Source organism: Hemibagrus wyckioides, linkage group LG10 (assembly GCF_019097595.1).
Source record: "Hemibagrus wyckioides isolate EC202008001 linkage group LG10, SWU_Hwy_1.0, whole genome shotgun sequence".
NCBI lineage: Eukaryota > Metazoa > Chordata > Actinopteri > Siluriformes > Bagridae > Hemibagrus > Hemibagrus wyckioides.
This window is the reverse complement of record NC_080719.1, coordinates 5843083-5870625: the sequence shown is the minus strand read 5'-3', so window position 1 is coordinate 5870625 and position 27543 is coordinate 5843083. Positions and strand designations below refer to the sequence as shown.

At 38.7% G+C, this 27543-nt stretch overlaps 1 protein-coding gene across 10 annotated transcripts in view; it reads right to left on the bottom strand.

The window, feature by feature from the left end:
- The window catches only part of neo1a (neogenin 1a), a 147206-nt gene that overhangs the window by 3134 nt on the left and 116529 nt on the right, over positions 1-27543 (bottom strand). For 3 of the 10 annotated variants that reach the window (XM_058400700.1, XM_058400692.1, XM_058400693.1), the window contains exons 8-28: positions 27244-27490; positions 26859-27013; positions 24483-24631; positions 23875-24013; positions 22661-22710; positions 21480-21624; positions 18304-18414; positions 18028-18222; positions 17477-17572; positions 12999-13231; positions 12685-12823; positions 12406-12513; positions 12109-12303; positions 11168-11200; positions 10888-10941; positions 9805-9940; positions 8940-9175; positions 8505-8597; positions 8040-8198; positions 4754-5005; positions 2863-2987 (exon numbers count right to left, since the gene is read on the bottom strand). In XM_058400700.1, coding sequence (XP_058256683.1) covers positions 2863-2987; positions 4754-5005; positions 8040-8198; positions 8505-8597; positions 8940-9175; positions 9805-9940; positions 10888-10941; positions 11168-11200; positions 12109-12303; positions 12406-12513; positions 12685-12823; positions 12999-13231; positions 17477-17572; positions 18028-18222; positions 18304-18414; positions 21480-21624; positions 22661-22710; positions 23875-24013; positions 24483-24631; positions 26859-27013; positions 27244-27490 — 3050 coding nt within the window. The remainder of the gene's footprint in view (positions 1-2862; positions 2988-4753; positions 5006-8039; positions 8199-8504; positions 8598-8939; positions 9176-9804; positions 9941-10887; positions 10942-11167; positions 11201-12108; positions 12304-12405; positions 12514-12684; positions 12824-12998; positions 13232-17476; positions 17573-18027; positions 18223-18303; positions 18415-21479; positions 21625-22660; positions 22711-23874; positions 24014-24482; positions 24632-26858; positions 27014-27243; positions 27491-27543) is intronic. The other 7 variants (XM_058400694.1, XM_058400698.1, XM_058400699.1 and 4 more) reach the window with 7 other exon arrangements.

Sequence of the window (27543 nt, the reverse complement as noted above, 5' to 3'; positions counted from 1 at the left end):
TAATTAATATTCTGTCCTAACTTTTTTAAAATTAATTTTCTGCCTTATCTCTACTTTTACTTAATTAATACTGTGTCCTAACTCTTCTTTTTTGATTAATATTCTGTCCTAACTCTTCTTTTTTGATTAATATTCTGTCCTAACTCTTCTTTTTTAATTAATATTGTGTCCTAACTCTTCTTTTTTAAATTAATATTCTGTCCCAACTCTTCTTTTTTAAATTAATATTCTGTCCTAACTCTTCTTTTTTAATTAATATTGTGTCCTAACTCTTCTTTTTTAAATTAATATTCTGTCCTAACTCTTCTTTTTTAATTAATATTGTGTTCTAGCTCTTCTTTTTTAATTAATATTGTGTCCTAGCTCTTCTTTTTTAATTAATATTGTGTCCTAACTCTTCTTTTTTAATTAATAGTGTCCTAGCTCTTCTTTTTTAAATTAATATTCTGTCCCAACTCTTCTTTTTTAAATTAATATTCTGTCCTAACTCTTCTTTTTTAATTAATATTCTGTCCTAACTCTTCTTTTTTTTAATTAATATAGTCATAACTCTTCTTGTTTAATTAATATTCTGTCCCAGCTCTTCTTTTTAATTAATATTGTGTCCTAACTCTTCTTTTTTAAATTAATATTCTGTCCTAACTCTTCTTTTTTAATTAATATTGTGTTCTAGCTCTTCTTTTTTAATTAATATTGTGTTCTAGCTCTTCTTTTTTAATTAATATTGTGTCCTAACTCTTCTTTTTTAAATTAATATTCTGTCCTAACTCTTCTTTTTTAATTAATATTGTGTTCTAGCTCTTCTTTTTTAATTAATATTGTGTCCTAGCTCTTCTTTTTTAATTAATATTGTGTCCTAACTCTTCTTTTTTAATTAATAGTGTCCTAGCTCTTCTTTTTTAAATTAATATTCTGTCCCAACTCTTCTTTTTTAAATTAATATTCTGTCCTAACTCTTCTTTTTTAATTAATATTCTGTCCTAACTCTTCTTTTTTTTAATTAATATAGTCATAACTCTTCTTGTTTAATTAATATTCTGTCCCAGCTCTTCTTTTTAATTAATATTGTGTCCTAACTCTTCTTTTTTAATTTTGTGTCCTAGCTCTTCTTTTTAAAATTAATATTCTGTCTTAACTCTACTTTTATTTAATTAATATTGTGTCCTAGCTCTTCTTTTTAAAATTAATATTCTGTCTTAACTCTACTTTTATTTAATTAATATTGTGTCCTAACTCTTCTTTTTTAATTTTGTGTCCTAGCTCTTCTTTTTAAAATTAATATTCTGTCTTAACTCTACTTTTATTTAATTAATATTGTGTCCTAACTCTTCTTTTTTAATTAATATTGTGTTCTAGCTCTTCTTTTTTAATTAATATTGTGTCCTAGCTCTTCTTTTTTAATTAATATTGTGTCCTAACTCTTCTTTTTTGATTAATATTGTGTCCTAACTCTTCTCTTTTGATTAATATTGTGTCCTAACTCTTCTTTTTTGATTAATATTGTGTCCTAACTCTTCTTTTTTGATTAATATTGTGTCCTAGCTCTTCTTTTTTAATTAATATTGTGTCCTAGCTCTTCTTTTTTAATTGTGTCCTAGCTCTTCTTTTTTAATTAATATTGTGTCCTAGCTCTTCTTTTTTAATTAATATTGTGTCCTAGCTCTTCTTTTTTGATTAATATTGTGTCCTAACTCTTCTTTTTTGATTAATATTGTGTCCTAGCTCTTCTTTTTTAATTGTGTCCTAGCTCTTTTTTAAATTAATATTCTGTCCTAGCTCTTCTTTTTTAATTAATATTCTGTCCTAACTCTACTTTTATTTAATTAATATTATCCTAACTCTTCTTTTTTAATATTGTGTCCTAACTCTTCTTTTTTTAATTAATATTGTTCTAACTCTTATTTTTTTAAATTAATATTGTCATAACTCTTCTTGTTTAATTAATATTCTGACCCAACTCTTCTTTTTTAAATTAATATTCTGTCCTAACTCTTCTTTTTTAATTAATATTCTGTCCTAACTCTTCTTTTTTAAATTAATATTGTCATAACTCTTCTTGTTTAATTAATATTCTGTCCCAACTCTTCTTTTTTAAATTAATATTCTGTCCTAACTCTTCTTTTTAATTAATATTGTGTCCTAACTCTTCTTTTTTTAATTAATATTCTGTCCTAACTCTACTTTTATTTAATTAATATTATCCTAACTCTTCTTTTTTAATTGTGTCCTAGCTCTTCTTTTTAAAAATAATATTCTGTCTTAACGCTACTTTTATTTAATTAATATTGTCCTAACTCTTCTTTTTTAATTAATATTGTGTCCTAACTCTTCTTTTTTTAATTAATATTGTCATAACTCTTCTTGTTTAATTAATATTCTGTCCCAGCTCTTTTTTTATTTTAATTAATATTCTGTCCTAACTCTTCTTTTTTAATTAATATTCTGTCCCAGCTCTTTTTTTATTTTAATTAATATTCTGTCCTAACTATTCTTTTTTAATTAATAGACTATCCTAACTTTTTGTAATTAATATTCTGTCTTAACTCTTCTTTTTTCATTAATAATTAATTAATTAATAACTCTTCTTTTTTAATTAATAGCCCATCTAATAAACTCTTCTTTCATATCAGGACTGGACACCAACCTGCTCCTCACGAATGCTGCTTTTTGTTTCTTTTGAAACGTTTCGTCTAGTTGCAGGACACACCCACATTTCGATATTTAATCTGGGGGATACAAACTTCTGCACTCGTACCCCTATACACGGAGAGTTAAACATCGCACTCGGTTGCTTCTCTTCTGGTCTTGTGGATGAGTTTACTGAGCTGATACAGAGTGTGTGAGACGAGCAGTGATACTCACACTCTCGCATTCCTCCAGCATTCTGCTGCTGTCTGACACGTCTGGTGCGTTGGGCACGATTACTGGCATGGGCGTCCTCGTCCTGCCCAGTGTCCCGATGGAGGCGGTCTTGACTGAATGAGGACCTGGGGAAAAAAAACATCACCACACACATTTCAGTGAAGCTCTTGATCCTTTCTTCAGTGTGTGTATTATACACCCTTTATATTACACCTAGCTGTTAAAAACGGGTTGCCAGATATGCAACAAAATCAGCAATTCAATGGCAAGCATTATCAATAACATTTTTACATTAAAAATAAATCAGACTTCTGGCTGAATGAAACAGAACAAAGGTAATGAAACAGACAAACAGATAATTCATATTCAAGCGCTGGTTAATATCCTCAACAAATATATTCATCAGATTAATCCTCAACAAATATATTCATCAGAATATTTTTTTCTTCAAACACAAACTAACTAATACAACAGAGTGCAAGCATAATTTCAGTATAACAACTAATAATAATTAACAACATAACAATAAAAATTATTACCATAATAATAAATAAATAAATAAATAAATAAATAAATAAATAATAAAATAAAATAAAATAAAATAAAATAAAATAAAATAAAATAAAATAAAATAAAATAAAATAAAATAAAATAAAATAAAATAAAATAAAATAAAATAAAATAAAATAAAATAAAACCCAAAAGTCACAACCACCCAACCCTCACCCACACCTCTCAACCACCCCATTCCCACTCTGTGCCCACCCAGTTTAACATGAGCATCATGGAGTTCACAGACATATGCAGTACTCAATAATCTTTAACGTTTTCAACTTTTATATCATTAACAGGGATAATGATAATGCTGTCAGGTTCCCTTCTGAGCCTGGTTCCTCTCAAGGTTTCTTCCTCATATCATCTCGGGAAGTTTTTCCTCGCCACCGTCACCTCAGGCTTCTCATTAGGGATGAATGTTAGAAATAAATAGTAACTTGCATCTTTATCATTTTTCTATGTTTCAAAATTTCTGTAAAGCTGCTTTAAGACAATGTCCACTGTTAAAAGCGCTATACAAATCAAATGAATTGAAATTGAACTGATATGGATCCATGTCACAACAGGGACTAAAGGGAGAGTTCATTCTGCTTCTCTTAAGAGGTGTCCACTAAGTCACGTGAGATATACTGAAGTGAAACATCTGCTGCTTTGGATTCTTCGATGAGGTAAAAATGAGATATAGACGGTTATTTTGTTGTTGACTCCAAACTCTTCGAATACAGCCAAGAGACCAGATTCTTGTATTCTTGTTCATGTGATTTTTTTTTTTAAAAACAATACACTTTTTAATCATAAGTGATAAATGTAGAATTCCTGATCACAGTCGTTAATGTAACAGTAACAAAATGATTTAATAACAGCACTAAAGTGATCATTCAGATTCAGTCAGATTCAGATTACAGTGTGTGTAAAGAGGCAGGGGTGCCAGGTCTCACCTGCTTTTCACACGTATACTCTTCTTTTTTTTTTTTCCTCGGTTGCATGTGCATATCTGATTTCAGAGCCACAATAAACATTTTTATCGTCGACTATTACTATTACTATCAAAACTCTGCACTATGTCTTATAATAAGAAATTTCAGAGAAACATCGTCTACTCTTGTGCTTTATACTTTATGTACTAGTGATGATTATCATTTTTTTCCCCCTCACAACTGGACAAACTTGCCTTAGAATTTGTAACCCTGGCAACCCTGGACAGACGTGATGTCTGATATGATAAACGGTTAGAATTTTATGTGTGTTCAACAGCATGCTCTAAAACAGTCTACTAAATCAATCTGCTCTCGAATGAATGACGCCTCAATTCAGCTTCCCAAACAAACACTCGCACCTGTCTGAGAAAGCAGGGGCGTGCTAGGCAGAGCAACTCCCTCATAGGCGGAGCCGTGGGCGGGCACTGAGGGCACGGCGAAGCTCTTGAGCGGGTGTGTGGGGCGCACGTGTGCCGTTGGGGGGTTGTAGCTGGGCTCATCCTCGGCCGCTGAGCTGTGGTAACTGATGTCGGTCTCCGAGTGATCGATGGAGCAGGAGGGCTGAGCCGAGGCAGGCAGCAGGTCCGTAGTGGGAGTGTTTCTCACAGACTCTGTAATCACAGCCACAGTCACACACCACTAATACACACGTCTGCTATTAGACCCAAGACCTGCTATATTATCGTGTGACGACATGGATGAGACAGAAATACTACCGTATATGGAATGGAGAAAGAGATTATAAGAAAGCAGTGTGTACACTGAGGGTTCAGAAACAACGCTCTCTTAATGCAGTTACTGTAAATGTAGGAGGCAAATGTAAAGAAAGAATAATACTAACAATGTTTTTCACTACGTTGGTTTTTTTAACCCCCTCTGGTGAATGGGATGAACTGCACCTGCTTTGGCATTTCCTGTACATAGCCATTTTAAACAGGAAGTGAAGGGGCAAAGGGGGAAGGGAGACAGTTTATTGGCCTGCATGACAAATTACAAATTCAGATGCTGCTTTGTTTGTTTGGTTTCCACCCCCCGCAATAAAATAATCTATCTGGAGCAGCGTCAAATACACTTTCCTCCTTAGGAAAGTGGTTTACGAATAAGAAGTTTAAGCCACTAGAGCAATGCGAATAATAATCAAAATCAATACACAACATGGCGCAATTGCTGTTCTGTTTACACAGCCTTGATTTCTAGATAATTATTAAAGCAACTGCTTTCCTTTACATTATTCTTGACGTTAGTATTTTGTGTTTAATTGCAAATCAGGACACGTGAGCAGTAGGCATGGCAGAATTATTCATTATAGAAACATAGTGAATATAATTTTGTTGAGGTTTTGTGCATGAAATGCCAGTATGAGTTCAGAGATTTTTGTTTAGCATGCATATATTAAATAAAAAAAAGTGAAAAATAAATGCTGGGAAAATAAAATGCAAATAAAACAACTTGGAAATATGGCTTTTAGCGAGCAAGAAAAATAAAAATATCCTGTTTTTTTTTGTACAATTTATGATATATATATATATATTATATTATTATATATATTTTATATATATATATATATATATATATATATATATATATATATATATATATATATATATATATATATATATATATATATATATATATATATATATATATATATATATTTTATATATATATATATATATATATATATATATATATATATATATATATATATATTATATATATATAATATATAATAATATATATATTATATATATATATATATATATATAATATATAATAATATATATATATATATATATATATATATATATATATACATATATATATACACACACACACATATATATATATACACATTATACATACACTATATTGCCAAAAGTATTCGCTCACCTGCCTTGACTCGCATATGAACTTAAGTGACATCCCATTCCTAATCCATAGGGTTCAATATGACGTCGGTCCACCCTTTGCAGCTATAACAGCTTCAACTCTTCTGGGAAGGCTGTCCACAAGGTTTAGGAGTGTGTTTATGGGAATTTTTGACCATTCTTCCAGAAGCGCATTTGTGAGGTCAGGCACTGATGTTGGACGAAAAGTCCTGGCTCTCAGTCTCTGCTCTAATTCATCCCAAAGGTGTTCTATCGGGTTGAGGTCAGGAAACCCATTCCATGAAGCTCTCTGTGCACTGTTCTTGAGCTAATCTGAAGGCCACATGAAGTTTGGAGGTCTGTAGCGATTGACTCTGCAGAAAGTTGGCGACCTCTTCGCACTATGCGCCTCAGCATCCGCTGACCCCGCTCCGTCAGTTTACGTGGCCTACCACTTCGTGGCTGAGTTGCTGTCGTTCCCAAACACTTCCACGTTCTTATAATACAGCTGACAGTTGACTGTGGAATATTTAGGAGTGAGGAAATTTCACGACTGGATTTGTTGCACAGGTGGCATCCTATCACAGTTCCACACTGGAATTCACTGAGCTCCTGAGAGCGACCCATTCTTTCACAAATGTTTGTAAAAACAGTCTGCATGCCTAGGTGCTTGATTTTATACACCTGTGGCCATGGAAGTGATTGGAACACCTGATTCTGATTATTTGGATGGGTGAGCGAATACTTTTGGCAATATAGTGTATATACTATACTATAACAAATCCAGTCGTGAAATTTCCTCGCTCCTAAATATTCCACAGTATAACAGTATGGACAAAGCAAGGTCCATAAAGACATGGATGACAGAGTCTGGTGTGGATGAACTTGACTGTCCTGCACAGAGTCCTGACCTCAACCCGACAGAACACCTTTGGGATGAATTAGAGCAGAGACTGAGAGCCAGGCCTTCTCGTCCAACATCAGTGTGTGACCTCACAAATGCGCTTCTGGAAGAATGGTCAAAAATTCCCATAAACACACTCCTAAACCTTGTGGACAGCCTTCCCAGAAGAGTTGAAGCTGTTATAGCTGCAAAGGGTGGACCGACGTCATATTGAACCCTATGGATTAGGAATGGGATGTCACTTAAGTTCATATGCGAGTCAAGGCAGGTGAGCGAATACTTTTGGCAATATATTGTATATATATATATATATATATATATATATATATATATATATATATATATATATATATATATATATATATAAATATATATATATAAAATATAATATAATATAATATATAATATAATGTATATATATATTATATATTAAATAGATAAAAATAGAGGTTTTATTTGATTTCATGTATATAAAAAATACACATTTTACTGTTAAAAGATAAAATGATTTTTAAAATATGCAAAAAAATTAATTTAAAAAATAAAAAAAATCTCTTATCTTGAATCCAATTTCTTTGTAGTTTGTTATTCATTATATATTAAATATATATATATTTTTTAAATATATCACACTATGTACAATATCTGTTATAAGGTAATATAATTTATCACAATATCAATATCACACCATCACACTGTCCAGCACTGTCTTACCCGCTAACCTCCTACAGCATAACTGCATTGAGATCTGCTTACTATTTTTTTCTGAACCCGGTAAACAGCACCAGAACGTAAGAAAAGAAAAGCCGTGACACGCTGCCTCCTGCATGGACGTAGTGTCTTTTCTACGCTCTGCTGGGGCTGCTGGCTCACCTGGCGACTCGGCCCTGTCTAGATAAGAGATGGAGGAGGTGAGGGCCCGCGGGCTGCTCGTGTGTTGCAGATAGTTGTGTGTCGGGGAGGCCAGGCTGCCGAGGTGATAATGGTGGTGATGGTTATCAAGGGAATGGATGGGGTGAGCACTAATCACGGCTGCGGATGGACACAAATAACAGAGAGGCCACGTTTTTACACTGACACACAAACACACAAAGCCATGAACATATGGGAAGCACTGTTTATATATATATATATATATATATATATATATATGCTACACAGCACATGCAAACAAAACCACAATGACCAAAAAGGCACGTTTTAGCTTGTGCAAAATTAAGATCTTTTTAGCGTGAACATGCTGCTACATAATCAGCTCTGAATTAAAAAGCCCTTCAAAGTATAGTGTGCTAAAAAAAAACACAAGGGTCCCCAAAAGGAAGGACCAGGAGCACTTACGCTGAGGGGGCTGAGCATCAAAGGGCATCATCATTTTAGGCCTCATTCCACGCCGACCTGCCAGCGTAGACATGCTGTCCTCTGACTCATGGCCTGCAAACCAGAGAGTGACCAAGCCTTTGAGAGAGAGAGCCAGGCTTGTCCAGGCATCACCACAGCCTGTTCGCTAATTTCCCAGATTTAACAAGCTGTGTTTTTTTTGCCTCCACTAGGGGGCACTAATGAACCATTTACAAAAACAGACTGTAAACTGAGTGAAGGGCATTTTTGCAGGCAATACAAAAAAGCGAAATCAAATTTTACACAACAAAAGCAACACATAAAAAGAATTTAAGCACATTTAAGCAGGTTTTCAGAGACAGAAAACCAAAATGGTGGAAGCAGTGAATGAAGCAGGACCACGACGCTGGAGATGGGTTTGAATGAAGATCTCACCGCGGTATGAATTGCGTCTCTGGAGGATGGGGTCCATGGTGCCGTCTACAGGAGTGATGTCCTGGGAGGAACGAGGAATCGGGGTGTCCGTCATGACCGGATTGGGCTCGGGTGATTTATCGATGGGTTTGAGCTCCAAGCGCTCATGGTGGATCCAGAGATCAGGGGGTTTGAGGTCTTTGGAATTGCCTTTGTACTTGTGGGAGCCGTTGCTGGACTTGCAGGCTGCACGTTTCCTGAAAAGGGAAATAAATTTTTTAGTGGACAAGGGCAAAAACCATGCCTCCTGCAGCTCAAACTATGTGTGTGTGTGTGTGTATACACAAGTGTGCGAGTGTGTGTGGACAAGTGTCTGTGTGTGTGTGTTTATACAAATGTGTGCATGCACAAGAATCTGTGTGTGTGTGGACAAGTATGTGTGTATGAGTGTATACAAGTGTGTATAAATGTGTGTGTATACGTGTGTGGACAAGTATATGTGTGTGTATATGTATGGACAAGTGTGTATATATATATATATATATATATATATATATATATATATATATATATATATATATATATATATATATATATATATATATATATATATATATATGTGTGTGTGTGTGTATGTGTGTGGGGTGGCAAGTATCTGTGTGTGAGTGTATACAAGTGAGTGTATACAAGTGTGTATAAATTTGAGTGTGTACACAAGTGTGTGTGTGTATGTGTGGACAAGTGTCTGTGTTTGTGTGTGTGTGTGTATGTGTGGACAAGTATATGTGTGTGTGTATGTGCGTGCGTGACACTGCAGAGCTGTGAAATGAACCAGAACCTCACATCCTCCCCCTGCACATCGCCAATACCTCCACCTTCTACTTACTTTTTCTGCTGGGAGGTGGAGCGGCGCGAGCACAGTAACGCTCCCACCACTAACGCGATGATGATGAAGCCTCCCACAGACACGATGATGACGATCACCAAGATGTGGTTTTCACTACCAGGCATCCCTGATTTCCCTTAAATACATCACCAGCACTTCTGTTAGCACACTGTACTCTCTCACACACACACTATACATGCACAGATATAAAAACTAAATACAAAAAAAAACGCAAATAAAAGGTTTATTTCTTGAGTTATGGATGCGGATGCTGTCCACTCTGAAGTGATCAGACCTGCCACTGAATATCACACCCTTCACAGGACAGGGGGGTAAAAATATGAGCCATTTGGAGTTATATAATGAACATAATGTATCAAACCTGCATAAAGCTAGCCGGTAAACTAATTTACATATTCAAATGAGGTTTAAAGACATAGCGTATAGATTGCAGGTTAAATCAGCCGAGTGTCTTCACTTCCTGTCATACAAATACACAAGCTCTGTGCTGAGTCAGCAAAAAAAGCATTAAACCCACATTAGACAGCTTATCTATTATAGCAGGTACATTTTTTTTTATTAGAATTAAGTACCTGATGTATTTTTTTTTAACTGGAGCTCACCATCACTGCTATTTATTTCAGATGAAAATCAGCACTAAGAATCTTGGAAGCAACAGTTTCAGTATTCTCATGTCTGAGGGATGTGATAGCTCAGAAGTTCAAATCCCAGGACCACCAAGCTGCCACTGGTGAACCTTCAAGCAAAGCCCTTAACTGCCCAGTTGTATAAATGAGATAAATGTAAGTCGCTCTGGATATGGGTGTCTGCCAAATGAGGTAAACGTCCTCGATTCTCATGTTAGGCCCTGGAGAACCCCCTTGTACTTCCTATTTTAGGTTTTTCCCTCTCCTCTCACAGAGCAGGGAAAACACTGAAATGTGAATGACCGAGGTTCTCCTGGACCAGGCTCGAGAAGCTGTGCCTTAGCTCAATATTAACTTGCACAGGTCTATCACTTCTTAATGAAGCATCACTGGTTACCATACATCTCAGAGTGAAAAGGAAATAAAGAGACTTTACCAATACCAGGGTCTAGTGTAGGTGGTCTGCCTGGTTTCCCGGGAATCCCAGAAGCTGAATGAAAACAAGAGGAGGAAAAAAAAAACAGGTAAGAAATCATCAAGACCATTTGTACACGATCAAAAGAGGGCATAAAAATAAAGGACCGCACTATTTATGTTTTGAGCTCTTTTCACGTGCGTCACATTCTCAGTGAAGAAATACTCTGAGCTCACGAGAGCAGAAACAAAGAACAGAAACAACAAGCAGCTGGAGAGATAAGGAAAGAAAGAGCAATTACCTTGGTCATTAGCCATTTTGTCTGATGATTCAGCTAGCAGGCCAGAGGAGAGAGAACGCAGAGCAGAAAGGTTAGAGGGAGTGCCGTGAAACGAGAGACAAGACCGAGCCGTGTGTGCGAGTTATCACAGAGCAAGAGAGACAAGCAAAGAGAAGTTACAGATATGAAGGGGAAAAAAATTAGTTAATAATACAGGAATTCCTACATTTTTTAATAGAAACTGAAGAAATCAGACAAGAGCTATCTAATTCAGCTCAGAATAAAGCTTGTAGCAATATAACAAAAAAAAATGCATTTCCATTCATATTATTAAATGAATCAGTATTTGAGGTGATTTTAGTTCAGTCAAATATTCAGTTCTGTCTCATGTCACATTCCCTCCTCTGCCATTAGAAGGATCTACAAGTGTAAGAAGCTTTATGTATCTACATACATGGAAAAAAACATTTAAATTAGATATTAGAATAAATAAAGTAAATGTTCTTTTTCATTAAATTTTATTAAAAATGATTACAATATAAATAAATAATTAAATCTTAATTAATTAAAATAAATAAATAAATAATATTTTTAGACATTATATTAATTATTACTTATATTAATGATTAATTATAGTCATAATTATTGAAAAGAGATTTCAAACTCCTACTGTGTTTTCAGCTGTATCCTGTTTTGCCTTTTCAAGAGGTCAGAAAATAATCAACGCTCTGGCTAAAGCATACATGTTGGCAGCTCCTCACTACATATGAATTGAAAATGCTGTTTTGTTCCATTAGAATTTTGATTATAACACAAATTCATTATGCTTATTGGTATTTTATTCGTTCAATTAGTTGTTCTATTTTTCTAAAGATTTCTAATAATATTAATACAAGAAACACAGCATTTCCTGTATAACGTGTACTGTGCGTACATTTGCTTTTTAATGAAATTCTTCCTACCTTTAAGAGTGCGGAACTGGACTGCGTCAGACATGGGCCCCATGCCTTTGGAGTTGCGAGCCTGGATTTTGAAGTAGTATGTTGTGTCAAGGGTCAGCTCCTGGATCTGGTGAGTGAGTCGGTTCCCCACCACCGGCTCAATCACCCAGTCGTGTACCTCGGCATTGACATCAGTGCTGTAGTAGATAATGTAGCCTGGAACAACAACAAAAACACAGAATATTTACAGAGTATGTTGATGTATGTTGGGTATAGTGATAGATACAAGAGACAGAGCTGTTGTTATTGTTTTGTTACCTGTAATTTTGCCATTGGCTTCGGAAGGAGGCTGCCAGTTGACTATGATGGTGCGTGGACGACCCTCCTTACTGACCACGGTCACATCTTTCGGGGCTGAACTGGGCGCTGAGGAAAAAATTCCATTACTATCAATAATTCAGAATCGAGAGTGAGTGAAAATGGATGAATTCAACCAACGTTCCATCGCATGTAGAGACCCGGTGCTAATGGAATCATTTACACAGATAACGTGAGTGGTGAACAGATGAAATGTTCACACGCGCCCGAATGACTTACTGGCTTCTAACGTCGTCCCGTGAGCCGTCATACTCCACGTGCTGGTTTTCCTGCCTTTAGTGACCATGACGGAAAACTCGTACAGAGTGTTGGGCTTCAGACCTGTCACCACGTGACTCAGGTTGGTAGTGTTGGCCGTCTAAAAAACAAGCTCGATGAATGAGTTAAAGATGGTTTGAGAAAGGATGAAAAAAAATGGTTTTGACTATACTTTGCCTCATTATTTAAATTATTAAATAATTGTTCCTGAAATTATTTGAAAATGAAACTCAAAATCAGAAGACCGATTCTGCCTCGATTTAAATGAACTCTACCTTGAACTTGGTGTTTGCTGGTATGTTGGTCTTCCAGCGCACAGTGTAGAAGCGCGCATCTGTGATTTTCTGGTTCTTGGGCAGCGAGTTGTCGGCCCATGTGACTTTGATGGTGTCATGGCTCAGAACCGAAGCCTGAACACCCACAGGAGGCATCATGGGAATGGGGTCTGGTACTGGAGTGTATGGAGGATGGAAAAGTTCGTACAAATCAACATCAGGGTCTATGGGGTCTGCAAGCCGTTAACACAATGACCCATGGACAAAAAAAAATAAGAGGAGTAAAAATGAAATCAATGAACAATAAGAAAAGGGGATATTGGGGGGAAAATGAAGTGGTGCACAATGAAGGGGCGGGGCCATGTTAATGAGTTAAAATGGGGGTGCAGGGAGGGAGGCAGGATTGGGAGGGAGAAAGAGAGAGAACATTGTGTTAGAACAGGATATCAGGAAAATACGCTCACACATCATAAGGTACGTCTATTTCTATTGAAGCCCGAGGACTGGTCTGTTGGGGAGAATTGCATAGTTCACTATCAGCTATATTAATAAAAGCAGAAGGAGAATCTCAGTAAGACAGTGAAAAACATCTCTCTGAGGTGTGGTGTGAGGAAATGTAGTGCTGGAGATTCAATAATGCACCATTCTTTTTTTCCATTATTCATTCATTCAAACCAATTCAATCAATCTGAGCTGACATTTTATTCCTATTGTACAGACAGAAGAAGCCTCACACCACTGTAGCCTGCTACAGTCCACTGGCCTGGTCCTGCTCAAGGTTTTACTTTATTGTGCTACTACACAATAAAAAACCTTTTCCACGGAGGGAAACGGAGCCTTTGCAGTGACGCACATGCAGTTCACAGGCCTCTCGAGAGCTGGAACAAGCACACTGAAGTACACACACACGTGCTGTATATCTAACTATATCTGGCCAGGTCTTGTTGCTAGGTCACAGACACAGAGGGTCAAACAGCAGCAGGACAATGCAATCCTGTTCAAAATCTGATGCTAATAACTCAGGCACGGCTCACCTTACAATAAAATGCACTTTAAACCACCTGTTTTCCAAAACGTTAGCACCGAAAATTACTAGGGAGGGGGGGGGGCATTGCTGCTGGAGGAAGGGAGGAAAAACAAGAACAAATCTTTGGCTCAAGTCCTTTATGGCACAAATATGCTCTGAGAGAAAAACAGTGGAGCTGCTTTACACAGTCCTGCAGTAATGGAGCACACTAATTTGTAAAGCTCACTGTGCTAGCAGGAGGTAGCTACCTGAGAGGAATTGTAAGAGAACCCCTGAGGACGTCGTTTTAAACCACAAATAATCAACAATCAATGCCTAAAAACAACTCGGAAAGCTTAGGAACATGTCAAAAAATACCAAAGTCTGTAAATATGCAATTTTAATTTGAGCATAAAATAAATACATCATCTAGCTTGTTAGCTGCTATCAAGCTAGCTTTTCATTTGTCATAGAGGGTTTTTAGTACTAGAGTCTGTCATATTCTCTTTATCATCAGCATGCTAGTTAGTTTTATCAATAACATTAGCCAAGTATTAGCATAGCATAGAGGTTGCTAAAAATTGTTTTTTTTTTTTTTTGGTGTTGTTTTGTTGTTGCTTTAAAAGCCTAACAAAAATATACGACTGAGAAATTTGAGGAATAACATCATAAAACAAACACGGGTGTAGAATTCACTTAAAGCTTGATAGCAACGTTTCTGCTAGCATTAACAAGGCTAATAAGCTAGCTCAGGTTTGTATTTAAGAACAGATATGATAATGACAGTGTAGCTTTTGGACTATTAACTAGCCAAGTTAGCAAGATGGTTAGCTAAACCAACAAATGACAATATGGTGAGGACAAATGAGAAAAACTAAAGAGGTCTGTGAAAGACTGGTTAGTAAAAATATTAAGATTCTAACAGTGCAGAAGGACAGAAAGGAATGTCAGCATCATACTCAGAGATTTATTTAACAATATTTAAAATAAACAACTACTACAACTTAGCTAGCTAGTCTGATACACAGGTTCATGATCTGTTTAAATGCTTCTAGGTAACATGTGGTCATCATGTTTGCTTACTGTACCACAATGGGGTCAAGCTATTTTTCCACATTGACCTCACATCCAACACTTTCTGAACATACTCTTGCTTTTACTTAAAAACTATATAAACAATTTAAAAATTACTTGGGTTTATAAATCCAAACAATGTATTTAGCAAATTCAGCTATATAGTAGAAGCTAGCCAGCCATTTAAATACATTTCTTTGAATTCAGGGGTATGTCATTATGTAATTAGGCGAATTATGAGAGGTTTAATTACGCACATTTTCTTTGTGATTTTCTTACTTCCCCTTGTTAATTTAATTACAGCGAGGCACGGCCATGGTTACAGAGAGATCTCCTGCTTCCCGACATCCATCCCATGTTGCCCTGCTTTTTCCCTGGATTACGTTTACTCTATCATGATGGAATCAGCCACTCGGTAGCTCACGTTAATGAGAAAATAAAATCACACTTTAATGTGAATAATTTAGGTCAATGCAAACATTGTATTTAGCAAATCCAGCTATCCAGTAGATGCTAGCCAGGCATTTTAAGACTTTTCTTTGAATTCAGGGGTCCTTAATATCTAATAAAAAAAAAAGATCGTATCTAATGCCTTCAACTCATGTCTGATTCATTACAGAAAAAAAAAAAAATGAAGTTTCATTAAAATCTAGGTCAGCATTCTATACACTGCACTTCATATCTGAAATATCCCCAGACGCTTAAGCATGAAGAGAAATCCTATCTGATAAGAGAGACTGTGAGAGTGAGAGCAGCGGGTGGTCCTGGAATCTCGCTGTAGTTCAGCGAGAAAGGAAGGCATGACTCAGACCCGGCACAGCACGGCATGCTGGGAAAGAAGAGGAGTGCACCGGGAGCGAAAACCATGGGTGTCTTCTCAAACTCAGCCATCCAATCTGTTTTCCTTTCTTGTTTTGGATCTGAATGCTTGCAAAATAAATCTGCCATTTACATATTTAGCACGAGGACATAACTCGAGACGCTCTGTGTGCAGGAGATAAAACCTCGCGTCTTAATCTGAAATCTCTCCTGCTGTCCTGTAAAATCCTGTCTGGACCCGGCTGAAATAGTGAAGAAGAGGGGGGGGGGGATTCTTCTCTCAGACCAACTTAATATTAAAACAGACCGACTCCACTGTGAGAAAAGAACAGCTACTCGTTCCGGGCCATTCTTTATTCACAAAGCGTATCACCATCATGAATAATCAACAAAGTTATGACTTGCTTGCATACTGGATTAGTAAGTGTTTAATCAAAGCTCTGCCTCTGCCATGCATACACGCTCCTTTATTACACAGAGCTGCTTAAATTCATCCCTGAAGTGCTAATGGTTCGGTTGGAAGCTCATAATCACGCGTCTGTCAGAAGGAGAACGCCGGCTAAAAGCAGAAACGTTCAAGCCGACGTTCAGAATTCATCCTTTTACTGCGTTTTAATGAGAGGCCATTGATCGTAATGCCTTTTTAAAAGAAATACTTAAGCGCTTTGGGAACATGTGGCAAGTATTATGACATTTCCATGAACTGAGAGGAAAAACTTCAAGCTCATTTGCAGTCTATGCGAAGCCGTTCAACTAAAAAAAATAATCATAATTTTTTTTTTATTAAATTTGTGACTTGAATGGGTTTGTTTTAGGATTTTTGTGAATGAAGCACTGCTTTTCCTGAAGTGGGAATTTGTATTTATTTACCTGTAGCCAACTTTGCTCAGAATAAACACGGACATCCCTCGGTTTCTCTCGCATCAAAACATTCAGGAAAGTGCTCCCACTCGTTTCTTTCCCCAACACGTTTCCAGAATTAACTCTACGGCTTCATGCGCAGACTGTGTTTAAACTCGGCTTTGTAGAGCTTTTCCACAAGCATCAGGGAATATTTGCTTTTCTTTTTTTCTACGCTCTGTTTCTTGTGCATTTTCTATTCTTCCTTTTCAGTCATTTCCCCAATCTGTTTACACTGTTTCCTATTTTCACCTTTCTCTTGATATTTCACTCCCTCTTCCTCCTTCTTTCCTCCTCACATTTCCATTCCTTCTTCCTCCTTACGTTTCCTTTATCTCTTCCTCCTCACATTTCCATTCCCTTTTCCTCCTTAAATTTCCATTCCCTTTTCCTCCTTACATTTCCTTTTTTTCTTCCTCCTTACATTTTCCATTCCCTCTTCCTCCTTACATTTCTCTACCCTCTTCCTACTTAGATTTCCATGTATTCTTCCTACTTACATTTTCATTGCCTCTTCCTCCTAAATTTCCCTACCCTCTTTCTCCTTACATTTTCCTTACCTTCTTCCTCTTTACATTTTCATTCTCTTTTCCCCCTTAGGTGAAAGACTAAAGTGTCCAGGACTGAAATGTGTGTGTGTTCAGAGCTGCAGTGAGTAAGAGTGCTGGTGCTGGTCTACCTGTCTGGGGTCGTGTGACGGCACTCTCGTACACCGGGATGCCTTCACCCACGTTGTTGAAGGCCTTCAGCGTGATCACGTAGTGCGAGCTGGGATCTGGCGAACACAGAACAAGAACTCATTTAGCTAATCAAGCCGGCAGCTCCTCAGGGACCCTTGCTCATATTCATCACTGTGGCGGGGGCGCATATTTAAACACCATTATTGATTCCCTTTCTCATGTAATTAGGCGAATTATGAGAGCTTCAATTACGCGCATTTTCTTTGTGTGATTTTTTCTTCCCCTTGTTAATTTAATTACAGCGAGGCACGGCCATGGTTACAGAGAGATCTCCTGCTTCCCGACATCCATCCCATGTTGCCCTGCTTCTAGCCTGGATTACGTTTACTCTAACATGCTTTCAGATAGAATCAGCCACTCGGTAGCTCACGTTAACGAGAAAATAAAATCACACTTTAATGTGCTTCTGCAGGAAAGGGACACAAACTTCTTTTTTTTAAAAAAATGCAAATAATATTTTTTAATAATAAACAATAGATTAGGGGCTCACCAAGGTTCTCGATGTTGTAATATCTTTGTTTGTAGTCAACTTTAATCGTTTGGCTGTGAGGGTTCCCGATTCCATAGCCTATGATGTAGCCTCTAACCATGATGTCCTGGTTCTCTGGAGGAGACCAGCTCACCACAATGCTGTTGACCAGTGGCCGGACGTGTAAAGATCCAGGCACGTCGGGTACGCGGGACTCTGAATACCACACGGTGCATGTTATTAAATTAAACTGTTACTCTGTGGTAGGAAGAACAGTGGTGCAGTAACAGTTTTTACCGTCCAAATCGCTCTCGAAGGTCTCGACGGTGGTCCAGTCAGTTGCAGGGCCCGAGCCGTTCACAGTTATGGCTGAGACACGGACAGAGTACTCTGTGCCACGCTGCAGACCTGAAAAAACACAGAAAGCATCACTTATTGTGTGTCTGAGCTGAAGTTACGACTGTAAATCAAGCCAGGAGACAAAAGCACAGACTGTCTTTTAGGGGCTTTATAGAAAGGGGGGGAAAAAGGCTTCAGGCATGTTGTCTGAGGGCTTAGATGAATGAGACCAGGTTTCTTATTCCTGAAATAATTTAAGGCTTAAGCCTCTGGGTAAAACAAGCAAAATCACCCCCATACTTCACCTGGACATTTCTCCTGGAATATTAACCTAAGCAAGATCAATACAGCTGCCTGCTAAGAGCCTCCTGATATTCTCAATGGAGCTGATTTATCAGTTTATTTTGCGAGGAAACGCGTCCATAGACCAAACCTTACAAAAAAATTATGTGTTTCCATACCGCCAATGTTTCACGTATTCAAATGCGTGTGATGATAAATGCCATAAACCTGTAAATTACCAAGCAGGTTCACGGCAGAGCAAATTGACATTTAGCGATGCTCACAAAACTCCATAAAAGGCATAAAAGGCAAAGCTTACAGAGTTATTCAAAACAGTGACTAAACGAGGAAAGAAGTGAGGAGCGCACTAAATCTCGCCGTAACACACTAATGCACTCTTTCTCCTTTTATAGGGCGTCATTACTTTTGTCCGAGTTGATTGGCTAGGCGAACTTGTGGAATTATGGAAGTCGAGCCAATTATATGATCAATAAAGGGCCACATTAGCGAGTCTCCTGCTAGGTAAATTAATCCAAACTCAGGAGCTTTAGCAGGAGAAGAGTGATTTTTCAAAACTGATGTGGATTTTCACCATTTGCACCATTGCAAATTCTCCTATGAAGGACTTATCAATAAATTTTTCATATAATAAATCAGGCTTTTTTTTTTTTTTGCACATAAGTAGGATAGCACACTATTCTTGCGCATCTACACCTTTGTACTGGACTGCACCTTTTCAGAAATGAAGCATTATGAATGAATGCACCCTAATTTGGTCTTTTGTGTTCCATAGTTACTTCTTTAAAAAAAGAAATTCTTTAAATAAAAATAAAAATAAAAATAAAAATAAAAATAAATAAAAAATTAAACAACATTCTTCATTCAGTTCTAGTTTAAAACAGTAACTTAACATTTTTTCAATGAATGTGATCAGTATTGCGAAATTTTGTCAATGTTAATCCCAAATTTAGCATTTTTGATCACAACACTTTTATTTTGGTCAAGAAACAAAAATGCTAACATCAACATCCAAAATTTAACATTTTAACCTCAACTGAAAATTTAACATCAACAATCTGGATAAATCTAATCCTCAGCTGCCGCTTAGCAGGTTATACCGCTTAGACGTTTCATGAAGAGGAAAAGCACTTCAGCCACTTATAATCTCAGAATTATCAGCAATCTGGCTCGTGCCTTGGGTCTGTTTTGGAATTCAAAGGCACGGCGGCCGCATGCTGTCTTTAAATAACACGTAGGGCATGTAATTGCTTTAAAATGTTAATAAGCGTCTGCTTCGCCACCGTTTGAACACTAAATGCCGAAGAGTCGCGACTCTCCCCGGAGCACTTCCGGGAGCCACTGATGGAGAACGCAGAACCGTCCTCCTCTGAGGCTCCGCGTCTCGCTGTGATGCCTTTGAACTAACAAACATCCCAAATCATCTCGACCCGAACGTAATCAGGAATGCACGTGAAGTGGATATTCCCTCGCTGCCTCCCTGAAACTGCATTTAAAATTGAACTTTCTTTCTTTTCCATTTCATTAACACCTCTATGTACTTGCGTTTAAATTTACTGCACATGCTACGTGAGGATCAAAGCAGCGACTGATTCTAAATACTCTGCCTCTTCTTGGAAAGCAAAGGACAGAAGCAGAGCTTTAAGAGAAATTGTTCACTTTTGCTCTATATCACTGCTGTAGCGTTCAGAAGTACTGTGACGGAAAACAGAAATAAAACAAGGAGAGAATTCGCAGGAATCGAACACGTGCGAAATACGAAAACACCAACATATGACGCATGCTGCTATAGGAAAATAAGTAACAGTTTTAGTATGCAGTCTGACATGACGAGTTTACTCTTAAAACAGAATCTGTGTTTATTCCTCTTACACCACAGCAACTGTTTATTTATTACAAATGGCAGGCTGATGTTATTTTCTTTAGCCATTTATTGTTAATCCTGGGAACAATGAGGTGGGAATATACCATGGATAGATTAGGCCTACACACACACACGCACAAACACACACTCTTGCATACACAGACACACTCTCACTCACACACACACTCACTCTCTCATACTATCACATACTCACTCTCACATTCACAAACTTGTGTGAGAGTGTGTGTGTGTGTGAGTGAGTTTGTGAATGCGAGTGTGTGAGAGTATGTGATAGTGAGAGAGTGTGTGAGAGGGAGTGAGTGTGTGTGTGAGAGACACTCACTCTCTCGTGCGCACACACACACTCACTCCCTCATACTCACTCTCACACACTCACATTCACACACACACTCACACACACACACACACACTCTCTCACACACACACACACTCACACACACAGGAAAATGCTTTAATTTTAACTGTTACATTAATCTAACAGATTAATCTAAGCTTAATTTAAGCTTCTGCTCACATTGATAATTACTCGTGTTTTTTAAATACGGTTAAGGAGAACATCTGCAACACAAGTGAAGGTTACTATAATAACAAGAACATACGAGAACAAGTGCCTTACAATAAACCTGAGCTCTGAATTACAGCCGCATTTCTGTTAGCAAACTAATTAACACGTTCTGACCAATCAGAGTAGTGCTTTGGTATAATAAACAGTTTTAGCACCTGTGAGCATTACCACTATGACAAAATGTTTCTCTGTGGATTTTCTACATGACAGTCATACTGTCATCTGGCATGCCAGTTCAGCTCCCATGTTTGACTCAGTCGAAATGAATGAGCCTGGAAATAAACACATCCTGACTGTTTTCTTGGGACGAAGCAGACCAAGGAGATAAATTGCACCGCCGATCAAATGAAAAGGATGCGACGCTGCATGAGTGAAAGCGTTTACCGTCTATGAGTTTGCTGAGCTGGTTTCCTGTGGTGATCTCCAAAGGTTCGCTCTTCCTCGTGCCCTTCTTGTAGCGAATCTTGTAGTCGACGATCTCCCCGTTCTGAGCGTCGGCTGGAGGAGGCTGCCATCGCACCATGACGCTCTGCGGATTTTTGACATCGTCGGTATATCACTTTACATACATATGCATAATGCATTATTAGCATTTTACCTAATAGAGATCACATACAGGGAAAAGTCACTGTATATTATACTCGGAGCCTGAGCTAATACCTGCCCCTGAGGTGGCCGTTACACAGCACATACTTGCTCTGCATGTTTATTCCCTGAAGGTTTTAATGCAAAGGGCATTGGGGAGGGAAGCGGAGGCCCAGCGCATGCTGAGCCTATGAATAAAACACAAAGCCGAGAGGAGCAGGCGACAGAGAGAAGAGAGCTCTCAGGCCCGGTGATGTAGACAGACTGCTTCCTGCATTGCATGCTGGGGAAACTCGAGGTAGGGAAGATGGGAAGCCCAGCGTGGGAGGAGAGTTAATTAATGGTATCTGCCCACGGCCTTGTGCTCGCAGTCCAGAGGAATAAGCCAAATTAAATTTCCACTAAGCGTGCAATTACCTTGTTCTCGATTTCTCCTTGTTCTAGTGCAACGCGCCGCATTTTCTTCGCTCTCCAAAACTAGCCTGAATTAATTAACTTCTAAATGAGCAGAAGGTAGAGCACAGGCCGGGGCTTCGCTGGGTGTTACGCCATGGCTTCGTTTCTCAGATGTACCCCAACTTAGAATAAGCAACAAACTCCGCAGCTTCCGTGTGAGCTGAAGTAGGAGTCGAGAGACACTCCGGCGACCGTCCGCAAGCCGAATCTCAAATAGACTTTTAAACTACTCCAGCGACAGGAAGAGACCGATTCTCCACACACGCTAAGAAAATATCAATTGTTCTCCTAAACAGCTTGCGCAGGGGGGAGGAGAGGAGAACGGTGGAAGAGTGATTGAAGGACTAAGGCTTTGTGACAGCCCTGTAGTCGAGCGCAGATGTGCTGCTCGGTGCGGTTAGAACGCACTAACAGATGAGAGGCAGAAACGGATGCAGCGCATGCTTCACCCGGCGCATGTTTGCCCTGCGACGCTTGCTTTATTCAGCTCACACTTGCTGTTTAGCCAGCTGGGGCACGCTTACCTTCGAGTTCAGCACCTCCACAGTCATGTTCTGGGGCGCCGCACTGGGGACTGGGGAAGAAAAACGAAGATTTTCAACACAAACTTCAATACAATTTTATTTGTATAGCGTTTTTAACAGTGGACAATTGACTCGAAGCTGCTTTAGAAAAATAACAGAGAATAAAAATGTTTAACTATTGGTGGTGAGGAAAAACTCTGAGACGAAATGAGGACGAATCCTTGAGACATAAAAGCAGTTCTCATGCTCATCTCTGCTACACTGACATGCTGTTTGAAGACTGATTAATGTTCGGAGTTTAGTTAATGGAAGTGAATGTTGTAACACTCAAGGCTAGTAATCTACATGACCTGCTAAAATGATATCGATCCCAGCTCCACCAAGCTGCCACTGCTGGGCCCTTGAACAAGGCCCTCAGTTGCTGTTGTATAAAATGAGATAAACTGTACGTCGCTCTGGATAAGGGTGTCTGTCAAAATGCCAGAAATCTAAACGTCATCAGCATGGTGATAGCAACTGGTTATAGTATCACACTGGGGTCCATTACACCACTTCATCTTTGATTATTTTTCTATAACAGCATCTACATTTTCTTGCATTTCTTACATTTGGCAGACGTACTCATCCAGAGCGGTACGATTTATCTTTAACTGAGCAATTCAGGGTTAAGGGCCTTGCTCAGGGGCCCAGCAGTGGCAGCTTGGTAGACCTGAGATTTGAGCTCACAACCTTCCTATCAGTAGTCCAACACCTTAACCACTAAGGACGAGTTATTCCTTGCTCAGAATCCACTAGCAGTGACGAGGCATGGATCTTGTCGTTTTTCTTCACACAGAATTTATCTAGCTTTAATTCTAATAATTCAGTTAAACCAGACATTTGAGATTTATTGAGATTGTTAGTTTTACCCTTGTTACTGATTATGGTTTTATAAACTTGCATTGCATTAAGCATCAGTTAAAATCAACTATTTATTCATTTATGTTAGTCAACTAGCATCGCCAGTACATTCCTTCTATATTCTATTAAATATTTTAAATACAGTAGGAAGTATAAAGCTGCTCTAAACCACACTCAGCCCCTTTTACTGTCAAAATGGATCTATTGTATCCACAGCATTATGCTCATGATTAAAACGACCTCAATTTGTTTAATGGCTACATAAACAAAGCTCCATCATCAGTGTAAAGGCTAAAAATAAATTATTTTCGTACCATCCGAATACGTGCGCACTGACACGTCATCTGTGGAGACGCCGGGTCCGTGCTTGTTGTAGGCCACGACTCTGAAGTTGTACTCGGTGAACTTCTTCAGCCCAGTCATTGTGTAGGACAGTCCACTAACCTCAACGTCCTGGAGGACAGCAGGAGAGATGCATCATATCGTATCTCATATATCATATATATATATATATATATATATATATATATATATATATATATATATATAAACACACACACAGATCTCAGAGGAGGCAGAAAAAGCACACAGTTAAACCTGCAGACCTGGAAGACTTTATTTAGAGTTATTATCAGAGTTATACTGTGTAAAGAAATTCTCTCAGTCTCTTCCTCTCTCTCTTCCTCTGAATTGTTCTCTATGTCTCTTTTTCTCTCTGTCAGTCTCTCTTCTCCTCTCTCCATTTTTCTCTTTCTCCATCTCTCTCCCAAACTGTGTCCCTGTCTCTCTCTCTCTCCATCTCTCAGTCTCTCCATCTTTCTCTCTCTCTCTCTGTCTCCTCCTCTCTCTCTCTCTTACTCTCTCCGTCTCGCCCTGATTTAGACGGTGAAATTTAACGAGCTCCATCTCTGTGTAGATCTACCTTCTCATTGCCCAGGTTTTTCTCCATGTAGTAAACTTTGTAGTTCTGGATGTCTCCGTTGCCGGTGAGCGGTTTGTCCCAACTCATGCTGACTGAAGTGGACGTCTGGACCACGGCTTGGAAGTTAGGAGCAGGTCCTGGCACTTGAACTGAGAGAGAAGAGGAACAGTGAGGAGGAACACTCTTAGAACATTACATGTTACAGATTTCCATGCTCTTTCACAGGGTATTATTTTGTTCCACAAATATTTTACTTCTCAAACAAAATTCCACAAAACACAAAATAATTCATCGACACATCAGGCGGCTGTGGATTTCTGAAATATTTCTCATACCAGCTGTGCACAGAAAAGAGCCTGTCTCAACCAATCACAAATTTCAGCTTTTTAAGACTTGCTTTCGACCGATCAGAAGAGAAAAGCACTGTTCTGATTGGTTAAGCACTTCTGTTCTGTTCTGAGCCAGCCTTAATGAAAGACTGCACAATTTGATTAGTTCTTGCACTGCGGGCTGGGTTGCCAGGTCTCTTTTTTTTAATATTTTAAACTGTTGCAGCATTTTTGGTATGTTTCCTTTTGTTGTTTTATACATATTTTATGTTATCACCACCTTGGGGTCTGCTAACCCTGATTCGGTTTGAGACAGGGCATCAAGTTCTCTGTAAGGAAGTGTAAGGGAGGCAGACAACAATGCTGAGACACTAACATATCCTAAGACGTTCTTATCCTAAAAGACTCTTAAGACTAGATGGAATAAAGTGGCTTTTGAGAAAACTATCAAATGTTCTGCAACTACAACCGGCGATTTAACAGGAATTATTTTTTTGGACACAAAACATTAGTTGTTTGAAGACATCAACGAATCGATATACGTTGAAAAAACGGAAAAGAAAAAAAATCTGGCACATTAAAGGATATCAGAAGTCAGACTCGACGGCTTCCTGACTCTTAAGTCAGCCTTAGTACCTCAGTAGTAACGTGTTACATTATGGACATTCTGGTTATCTAATAAATCTCGTATTGCCATATTTTCCGTTTCGATTTGTTGACATAGCAGAAGGAGGACAAACACGTCGTATTTCACACAACCATGATGTTTAGTTGTCACAGTCGTTCGCTGTGAATATATCAGAATCTTCCAACTCGCGCACACACACTTCAAACAGAAATCCTGACAAGAGCACTCCTCAGAATTCCCCTCAGCTCGGCACATGACAGCGACGTGACGACAGGTGAATCTTCCGGCTCCTGCGCTGCCGAGCCAAACCGCTCCGGCTCTTTCTGTGATGTTTATTTAATTGGGTTAGTTTAGCAGAGGTGGGAGATGGTAAACAGCAATCTGGGCTGTTTAGCGTCTACACATCGCCGTCATTAAACATTACAAAAGATTACATGCAAAGAAAGACTGTAAAGCATTTAAAACTGTGCCTTAAATGTAAAAAAAATATATGATTAGAGTAGAAATGTAGATTAGGTCTGGTCCAATCCAAGCAATATAAGATGTTCCTTGTAATAGATCATTACCCGCTAATCAGATCTGGCATGGGAGACTGGGAGAAATGTTATTCGATGGATCTGAACTATTACATGATCCGTTAACAGTATGATCACCAAATCACCAAGATTGAGAGAAGAATTAGTGTCATTTATCTCAGTTAGACAGGCTCATTGCTATACTTGGTATATGTATTGATATATATATATATATATATATATATATATATATATATATATATATATATATATATATATATATATATATATATATATATATATATATATATGCAATTGCTTGGGTGATCCCAAAGGATTGTCTGGAATAGAAGACATAGATTATGCAGTTCACTGAGTACATCTATGTGTGTGTGTGGTGTGTGAGAGTATGTGCTGCATACACATGGGAAAACCGAGGTCCTGCCTCTGGAAGCGGGTCAACAGTTGAGACCTCATTCATAACATGAAGTGGAGGCTGATTGGCCAGCGCGGCCTCCCCAGGGTGCCAGGATCCCACTAGCACTCATTATGAAGTGCTTATGCCAGCCTGCACCAAGGACACACAGGGTCAGCGCCGACCCAGAAAGCAGCCTTGCTCTCTCCTGGGCTATGCATAGAGCTGATAATGTTTCAAACACACATAGGGATCAGCCTTCAGAATGGAACATTCCTGTGCCTTCTTAGCAAGGGTTTTTTGTTTACCTGCATAACGTGATTTTTTCAATGTTAACAAGGTGCTTTGGAGAGAAGAGCACGGAAAAAAAACAGCCCTGGAGGAACATGTGACGGTAAACCTAATTCCTTCTCCTACATGGGCTGTTTTCTAAAAGTCCATGCTGAAAAGAAAAAGCAAATCTCTGAGACTTTGTGTTTAAGCTCCTACCTTCTGGCTGGGTGGCGACTTTCAGCACCGCCGAGCTCTCCCCACGGCCGTGCTTATTGTACGCCACCACACGAAAGGAGTACTTGGTGTCTGGCTTGAGGTTCTGGATGGTGACCTGCGTTTCTCCTGGACGGCTGGTGTTCACCGTCCTCTCCCTGCAGAAGGAGACAATCCGATCAGATCGTAACACGAGCTCGGTGCCGACTCACCGCCTTTACTAAAATCTCCCAGCTTCACTTCTATTCAAGTGCTGTCACTTTGTCATGCCACTTAATAACAATGGGTGGAACCGCATATTCAATAACCGACAAAGACATGCCAAAACACAATGCAGAAAGTCTCCGACGCTAATCCGTATGGAGCCAGGTTACGGTATAGGTCCTACCTTTTGGCGCCCTCCAGTCCATAGTAGACAGAGTAAGTGATGTCATCGCCGTGTGGCTCGAGCGGCAGGCGCCAGGTCAGCTTGATGAAGCGGGTGGAGACGAGCGAAGCCACTACGTCACGGGGGGGCGAAGGCACAGGACCGGGAACGGGGCCAGGGCCGGGGTTGGAGCCGGAGCTGCCTCCTGAGCCTGGTGTCACACGGTCAGCAGTGGCACGGATCAGTGTGGGTGAGGAAGAGGGGGTGGCTACATCATTGATTGGAGGTAAGTTGTGGATGAGTGAAGTGAGAGTGAAGTGA